At 56.7% G+C, this 8,831-nt stretch overlaps 1 protein-coding gene across 1 annotated transcript; it reads left to right on the plus strand.

The window, feature by feature from the left end:
- The first annotated feature begins 2,229 nt into the window (after positions 1-2,229).
- Positions 2,230-5,438, plus strand: TPBGL (trophoblast glycoprotein like). Its single transcript, XM_027039837.2, has one exon. It carries the CDS (start codon positions 2,683-2,685, stop codon positions 3,856-3,858), a length of 1,176 nt encoding a protein of 391 aa, XP_026895638.1. The 5' UTR covers positions 2,230-2,682; the 3' UTR covers positions 3,859-5,438.
- Positions 5,439-8,831: the final 3,393 nt, after the last annotated feature.

Consider the following 8,831-nt stretch of genomic DNA (forward strand, 5'->3'; position numbering starts at 1 on the left):
GGTCATTGCTTTATTCTCTGGTACCTGATGTTTCTAGGTTCTCTCTGGGCCTCCATCTTCAATTGAGATGTCTAGCTCCCCCTTTCCCCCCTAAGGCTGCCTGCTGTCCTACAGCCCCTTCTCAAGGAGTCCATCAGCACACCAGGAACCAGCCACCATAGGGTCCTAGAGAGGGGGCTCTGGCCTTGGCAGTTGGTTTGTAATTCCTCAGAGGCTGGAGGCAGAAAGGGTTCTATGCAGTGGGACAGGGAAGCAGAGACCTTTCCATCCATCCTTCCATCCACCCACCTACAGTTACTGCACACTCACTGGTGCTAGTTCCTGTACTGGAAACACAATAGGAGGAAGAGCCAGTGCCTCTCACCAGGGAGATGTCAGAGCTAGGGCTTAGCGTTGATATGGGCCAGGAGTGGCGGGAGTACAGTAGCTGAGGGCACAGCCCCAATGGCTGTTTGAGCACCTGTGCCCATATGAGAAAAGACATTTCAGCCTGTTACTTATACAGACCAAGGGCATGGTGGAGGGCAGGAATGGGCTCAGGGTGTGTTGTCCAATCTCTGGATGCATGTGCTTGCATGCATGGGTCTGTAAGCTTACCCCTCAGAGAATGTACCCAGGAACCTACATAACAGAAAAATGAATATTCAAGTGTGTATGTGCTTATGAATGTATGGACACATACCAGGATGTACTCAAATCTATGTTAACATGTATGTATGTTACATGTATGAATGAGCTTGCATGTACTCGCATGAGTTTTATCTGAGCCTGCCTGCAACCATGTGCAAGCTTGTGCACACCTTCCTATACATGTGTATGCACACTCAAGTAAGCATGAGTCTGTATTTCCTCACATGTGGATGTACCTTGGGCTGTTCATGTGTCAAACTTGCTTCTACATGTACAAGTACACATGTGTGTACATCTTATAGACATGTCCAATCCTGCACATGCAACTTCTTGTTCTCATCTGCTAAAAGCTGGGAGCAATTATGGGAATGAGGAGAGAGATGGAAGGGGGAGGGGAGCTCCCACCCCCCACGCCAGCATCAACAGACCTGGTCCTTGATGTTGTTGGTCTTTGCCTGGGACCCAGCCACCGCAGGGTCTGCCTCTTCTCCTTAAGTGGTATTGATCTGTTGGCCAATCTGTTAAATATAACCTCAGGGAAGAAGTCAATCCAACAACTGTCCCTAATTCAGGAGAAAGACTAACTGATTCCTATGGGGGGGAGGGTGGAGCCTCCATCCCAACCAGCTCTGCTGATACCAGAATGGCCTGTGGATCAAGTGTCAGCCTCTCCGGCCTGAATAATTCATGTCAAGGCAAGGAATGCTCCCTTCTCGGGGAGCCTATCTCTTTAAATCAGGTCTGGAGCTTCCCAGTTCTGAAAAAAAAAAAAAAAAAAAAAAATCCAGAACAAAACAAACCTATAAGCAGCTCAGCCATGGCCCCCTCTGAGACCCCCCACCCCCTCCCAATGCTTCAAAATCTACTCCAATTCTCCAAATCTTTGGAACTCCAAACCCTCTCACCCATTCACCATTTACAGGTGGGATACCCTGGAAGGGAGGAGGGGCAGTCAGTGGTATCTAACAATCCTAGGCTCCTGAGACCCAGCAGAACAATCAAACGGGGTGCCCAAGTACTGGGAGGGGACAGCAAAGAGCTGAATCACCACACCCATCAGGTCCTAGGGCCTAGGAGAGTGCTTGGGGGTGGAGTCCAGCCTGGTGGAGGAAACCAGATGTAAGAACTCCCTGCAGAGCAGCCAGTGAGTTGGGGTGGGGGGAAAGAAAGGAGGAGGGGGTGTCGCTGACACCCCTGGGTGAAGGTAGGATGGGGTTGAGAAAACGTTGGTCCCACAGGACCTGCAAGAGTGGTGACCCAGCCAGGCCTAATGTAACTGGGGTTGCTGAGGGGGGAACCAAGGCTGGGGATTTTCCAGTCTCTCCTAGCACAGACCTCTCCTTGGCCACACAGATCAGGAAGAGGCTGAAAGATGAGTAACTTTCTCAGCCCACCCCTCACCCCTGCCTGTGTTTGAAGGGGGAACTCTAAGGTCCTCCCCACAAATTCTCGCACTGTGGTGCTGACCCACCTGCCAGCTCTCCCCCGCCCGGCCCCGCCCCACACGTGCCTTAGAGGGAGGAGGAAGGAACCAGCTTCAACCTGGGGGGATGGGGGGAGATGAGGGGGAAGCAAGTCAGAGGCTCGGAGAGCCAAACTTCTCAGCAGCCCCGGAGCTGGAGAGTGGGGGAGAGAAAGCGCAGCAGCGGAAAGCTCTGATTCTCCGGAGCCTCCCACCCCTCCTCTAGGCGAGGAGGGCGCGGAGGCTCCTCTGGGGGAGGAGGAGGAGGCCGGGAGGCGGGGAGGGGGGAGACAAACCGACAAACCCTGCCCACTCGGCTCCAAGCCCGGAACGGCCGCGGAAGTCGGAGGCCGGCGCTCAGGGCGAGGAGGGCACCGGGGGCGGGGGGCTCCGCTCCCCGCCTGACCCCTCTCGCCCCAGACAGGAAAGTGAAGGCTCCTCGGACTTTAGAGCCAGCGGACGGACCGACCGCGACCGCCAGCCGCTCCGGGTCAAGGACTTGCCCCGGCCGCCCCCCTCCCCGCCCCCCAGGCGCTCCGAACTCACTGGTGAGCGCGGCGGCCAGGGCGCTGGATGCGGGGGCAGCTGCGATGGCCCCGCACTCGGGACAGCCGGAGCAAAGGGGGCCGCTCCTGCCGGGGCTGCTGCTGGTGGCGGCGGCGCTGAGCCGGCCCGCCGCGCCCTGTCCCTTCCAGTGCTACTGCTTCGGCGGCCCCAAGCTGCTGTTGCGCTGCGCGTCGGGCGCCGAGCTCCGGCAGCCCCCGCGGGACGTGCCGCCCGACGCGCGCAACCTCACCATCGTGGGCGCCAACCTGACCGTGCTTCGCGCGGCCGCCTTCGCCGGCGGGGACGCTGACGGGGAGGAGGAGGAGGCGGCAGCGGGCAGCGTGCGCCTGCCGCTCCTCAGCGCGCTGCGCCTCACGCACAACAACATCGAGGTGGTGGAGGACGGCGCCTTCGACGGGCTGCCCAGCCTGACGGCGCTCGACCTGAGCAACAACCCCCTGCGCGCGCTGGGCGGCGGCGCCTTCCGCGGACTGCCCGCGCTGCGTTCCCTGCAGCTCAACCACGCGCTGGCGCGGGGCGGCCCCACGCTGCTGGCCGCGCTGGACACCGCGCTCGCCCCGCTGGACGAGCTGCGCCTGGTGGGCCTGGCGGGCAACGCGCTGAGCCGCCTGCCGCCCGCAGCTCTGAGCCGGCCGCGCCTGGAGCAGCTGGACGCGCGCCTCAACGCGTTGACCGGCCTGGGCCCCGACGAGCTGCGCGCGCTCGAGCGCGATGGCGGCCTCCCCGCGCCGCGCCTGCTGCTCGCCGACAACCCACTGAGCTGCGGCTGTGCCGCGCGCCCCCTGCTGGCCTGGCTGCGCAACTCCACTGAGCGCGTACCCGACGCGCGGCGCCTGCGCTGCGCCGCCCCGCGGGCGCTGCAGGACCGGCCTTTCCTGGACCTGGACGAGGCTCGGCTGCGCTGTGCCGACGGCGATGCATACGGTCGCGGGGAAGAAGTGGAACTCGCCGGCCCGGAGCTGGAAGCCTCCTACGTCTTCTTCGGGCTGGTGCTGGCGCTCATCGGCCTCATCTTCCTCATGGTGCTCTACTTAAACCGCCGCGGCATCCAGCGCTGGATGCGCAACTTGCGCGAGGCCTGCCGGGACCAGATGGAGGGCTACCACTACCGCTATGAGCAGGACGCCGACCCTCGCCGCGCGCCCGCTCCGGCTGTCCCCGCAGGCTCCCGTGCCACTTCCCCGGGCTCGGGCCTCTGAGTGTCACCCCTTGGGGGTTGATGGCTGTTCCTGCCAGCTTATGACTTTACTGGGGCTCTCTGGCTTGAAGCCATGGGTATGAGACACCCGCGAGTTGGGGGCTTCGAGACTTGCCCCTTCCCGGCCTGAGACCTTTGGATTATGGCATCCCCCCGACCCAGAGACCCCAAGCTATACCCCCTCTCCCCAGCCTCTGAGAGCTCTCACCATCAAATATCGAGAGACACCCCCTTCTGATTTCAGAAACCCTACTTACCCATCCCAGGCTCTGACACATCCCTCCTAAACCACCAAAAAGCACCTTCCCTTTTCAAGACTCTTCAGGAAACTTTGTCCTTCAATCCGAAAGCCCTGAGACTGCCTCCACCACCCTGTACTTTGAGGCCTGCCCTCTCACTGGGAAACCATCCTAGACATTACTGACTCCCATCTCCAGCTTGGAGACCTCAACTTCCTTCCCAGGGCTCAGGGACCCTTACATCCCATTCTGGTCTCAGAAGCAGAGCACCCCCACCTGAAGGTTTTTGTGGACTTCGAACCTTTTTTCTCATCCTGGAGCTCTGAGCCCTCCATCCTGCAAACACCCACATCCCCAGACTCTGAGGGTTAGGCACCCTCCCCCAATAAGGGGATGTATTTCATACTGCCCACCATCGCAGCTCTGGCTCAGGCTCCTCCCTTCCTTGGCCCAGGCTTGGGGCTCAGCTCCAACTGTCTCCCATCCTCGGGACAGTCATACCCCATTATAGCCTTAGTATGGAACCGATCCTCAGCCTTTCTCACCGGGGCTCTCTGATCCCCTAATACTCAGTGCTTGTCCCTAATCTCCAGACTCTCAGCTCTTCACCCGGATCTGAGTTTAATCTCCCTGCCCAAGTTTTAGGCTATCTATCCCCTCCTACACCCATCACTTGCATTCACTATCCACCTCTGCCATTCAGTGGGTCATGGTCCAGTGAGGAATCCATTCCTGGGATGTGCCCACCCCCTTTCCTCCTAGGATGAGCTCTCCAGCCCTGCAAGGCAGGTGCAGGTGCCAAGCGTCCTCCAACCATACTGGCCCCAACCAGATGCCCATGAGGGAGGAGAGACTCCTGGGGGTTCAAAGTAGTTGGCTGGGCCTCAGAACCAGGGTCACCTGTACACTGTGGCCTCAGAGAGAGGTAGGGGAGGGGCTCTGAAGGGCTGGGAGCTGCTCTCCACACACCCTTTCCCACCCATGTGACTCTTTTCTCCTGGGGTTTCCTTGCTGTCATGCCCCCCTCCCCCATGCCTTTTGGAAGAGGTGAGGGGCCTCATTTCTTGTCTCAGGCACAAGCCATCCTGTTTAGGGTCAGAGCCTCAGTGCCCTGCCTTCTGCATGATCCCAAAGCACAACTGGTGAGTGGGGAGGGGGCTGCCTCTCCCTGACTCCCATCCCCTAGGTCAGGCAGAATGGCTGGCCTGTGCTGCCTCTACACACAGGAAGGCTCTCCTCCTTCAACATATTGGCTGAGGCCTGCCTTCCCACCCCCACCCAGGACATCTGGATCTCCCTTGGGCAGTTTTCTATAAAGTCTGCAATAATCTCGGATACTCTACTCTTGTAAGTGGTGCCATGTCATTCCTGCTATCCCTGGGGCATTGAAGGAGGTGGGAGGGGACACTTGGGAGGGCGTTTTGGACCTCCCTGAAGTGAGGCGGTGACCTTTGGTGTCTCCGCCTGGCGTATGGGGGAAGAGATAGGCTCCGACTGCATGTAGCAGGCATGGAGGGACTTCCCACTGTGATTGCATTGCTCTCCAAGCCAGCCTGCCTTTTATCCTCTGAGAGGGGGTTATCCACAGCTCACATGGGATCCTACACTTCCTCTACATCCTCTTAACCCTGTCATTCTTCCTCATCACTGCGGTGAGGGTGGCGGCTGTGGGGGAGATGCAGTTGGACTGACAAATGCTAGCATCAGATGAGGCTCTCGGGGAGGAAATCCAGCTACAGAGAATCAGAGGCAGTTAATTCAGGTGGGAACAGAGGGATCATGATTTGCCACTTTGATATCATCCCCTCTGATGAGTTACCTGACATTCCCTTATGACCTGTGCCATGCTATGCTGTCCTGGCTAGAGGGCTAAGGACTGCACCTTGGGTATGCAATAGGAAAAGCAGCCTAGAGGTGGAGAGGGGGGGATGTGGATAAAATGACCCCTCGAGATAATGTGGAGCAAAAAGACAGGTGGGTTCTGGGCCAGTAGGGCCAGGGTAAGCGGCGTATCTCCTGCCCTAAGGTCCCCAGACTGGATTATTTTGCATTCATGGTCTTGGCGTCCTAGAATTACATGGCAGAAGGCTAGAATTCTGGCATTTTAGACTCTTAGGGCCACATTTTAGAATTTGTGCCTTCTAGACACTGGAAAGGACCTCAGAGGTAAAGTGGGAAGCCACCTACATCATCCCAATAAGGAGCACCCTCTTTCGATGAGGAGCTCACTCCCTCCTCTCCTGGGAGCATCCCTCTCATTGCCAGAGGAGTCTGCCTGGGACTCCCTGACAGTGGCAGCTCTGCCCCAGGGCCAGGAGTGTAGGTCACCCACGATAGCTTTTCACAGAATTGGAGATGGTGCCATGAGTCTCCTTACCTGTTCCCAGCAAATTCCCTACCCCTTCTCCCAGTCATTCCTCAGGAGAGGGGGTCAGATTCTCTTGAAACGTTCCCATCTGTGAATGACCCTCAAAAGGTGCCCTGCCAGTCCCCCAGGACAAAACAGTAATGATCTCTCTAACACAGGTTAGAGAACTGTGTCTCTAACAGGTCACCTCCCCAGTTCCAAAGATATGCCCTCGTAAGGTAACATAAGACTGCAGTGAGTCCTGGCGAATAAAGCATGCTGTTAGCTGTGGGTTCATTGTCAGCAAAAATCTTTGAGGGTTTTATATGAGAGCTGCTGTTAAGCTAAGTGCCAAATCAATAGTTGTCAAAAATCAACTAATTGAGTGCCTAATGTATGCCAGTTCATATTTAACCTCAGTGCCATTCACTGATTCCCGTTAAATGTCATTTCTGGGCTGCCATTCTTCTTACAGCCTGCCAGTGGCCTTTGGCCGTATGGGACTATCAACAGGTCCCCAGGGCCCCTAGTCTTGCCTCCCCCACAAATCCAGCCAGCCATTCAGCCTCGACTGAATACAACTTTGCCAGTTCTAGAGAAGCTAATGACCCAGGGAGAATCCTATTTAATCATGATCTAGGGAAAAGAAGTCCCAGGAAACAGAGCTTAGAGTAGGGGCCCCTGGCCCAGCCTTGAGAGGCTTCTACTTAGAGGAAGTCACATTTGAGCAGAGTTTTGAAAGAGGAGTAGGACTTTGAAGAACGGAGAAAACTCAGAAGTATCAGCTGGGCAAAGAACTGGAGGCAGGAAGATCTTGTTAGTCTGAGAATTAGAGAATACTATTAATGGCTGGGGTTAGGTAGGTGGGTGTGTGTACATAAGTCAGATCTGCATTCCTCGCATTTTTTTCACTGGGAGGCTCTGGAGGGATCTCTTCCCTTAGAGGATATGGGAAGCAGGATCACTGCACGGTGCCTCTTCCTTTTTGCTCCCTTCTGCCCATCCTTTTTGTGCCAGACGCTGGGCACTGGAGACAGAGAGAGGAATCAGACCTAAGCCATGCCCATGGGAGCCCAGATGGGCAAGGAGATAGGGGCTGTGGCTTCCACAGGAGCCCAGAAGAGGCCTTGCAGGAAAGGATAAGATGGAGGGGTCTGGCTGGCCCTGACCTGATACCCTGATGCCACCCACCCCTCCGGACGGTCTCAGCAGTGCCGAAGTCTCATCAATCGAATGACCAGCCTTCTGCTCTAATCATAATGCTTCTTATGCTGCTGGAAGTCTGAGGTGGGCAGGGGGGTGCAAGGGCCAAGTGCCAGGGGGAAGAACTCCATCTGGTTTGTCCCCCTAAAGAGAGAAGAAGGAGAGAAAAGGTGTGTAACAGTCAGAAATGTGATAGACATGAAACCAGCTACGCTCTTTGAGAAACATGTCAGACACCCCAGGGTTTGTGGCCCTGTAAAAGCTGAAATTTCCTCTCAGAAACAAAGGGAAGCAGTGGCCTATCTCCTTGAGAAGACTTTTACTTCCGAAGCCCCTTTCCTACCCATGCCCTTCGGGTCTGCTGTGGGAACTAGGAAGGGCCCGGCTAGAGTCCAGAGGTCTGGGTTTCCATCTGAGCTTGGCATTATTTGCCACACCATTTGGTCCTCCGTTACAAATACTAGTTGAGACCCTACTGTGTGCCGGGTGCCGGAGATACAACAGTGAACATGGCAAAGCTGGCTCCTGCCTTCCTGGCCCAGTCCAACATTGACCTTGGACACCCCGTGCCCCTCTCTGGTTCCAGGTTCTTTTTGTCCAGGCTGGGACTGGACTTGTGACCTCCAGAGGTCCTGCCTGCTCTCACTGAAGGTCATCTCCTTCATTAAGTCTCTGCCTGGCAGACTCATGGCCCTAATTTATGGACATGGCCTTTGCTGGACTGGGAGAAGCGATGGGGCAGTTAATATTTCTGTGGTAATGTGCTTGGTGGCCTTTGGAGTCCCCTCCTCCACCCCCTCCCTCACCATCCCCACCCCCTCCTTCAGCACCGTCCCAGGCCAATTCACCTAGGGCCGGCTGGTCCCATGAGACCACTTCAACTAACCCTTCATTGTATTGATGGGGAAATTGAGGCCCAGAGAGTGTAGGAGGCCAGCCAGGTCACCCCAAGTGTCAGAATCAAAGCAGATCCAGAACCCAAGATACCTCTGGGGCCATCCCTGCCCTACTCTAGGTTTGAGTATCTGGCAGGGCTGTCTCGTCTCCTCACTCTCTATCTCCATCCCTCTGGTCATTCTTCTTAAAGCCAGACCCAAGCCTGTGGTTGCCTAGAGATGGGGCGGGGGGAGGGGAGTGCAGTGGGGAGGGGAAGCCAACAACAAAGGGTTTGGAGGACTTTGCAGC

This window comes from Acinonyx jubatus, chromosome D1, assembly GCF_027475565.1.
Source record: "Acinonyx jubatus isolate Ajub_Pintada_27869175 chromosome D1, VMU_Ajub_asm_v1.0, whole genome shotgun sequence".
In the NCBI taxonomy this organism is placed as follows: Eukaryota; Metazoa; Chordata; class Mammalia; order Carnivora; family Felidae; genus Acinonyx; species Acinonyx jubatus.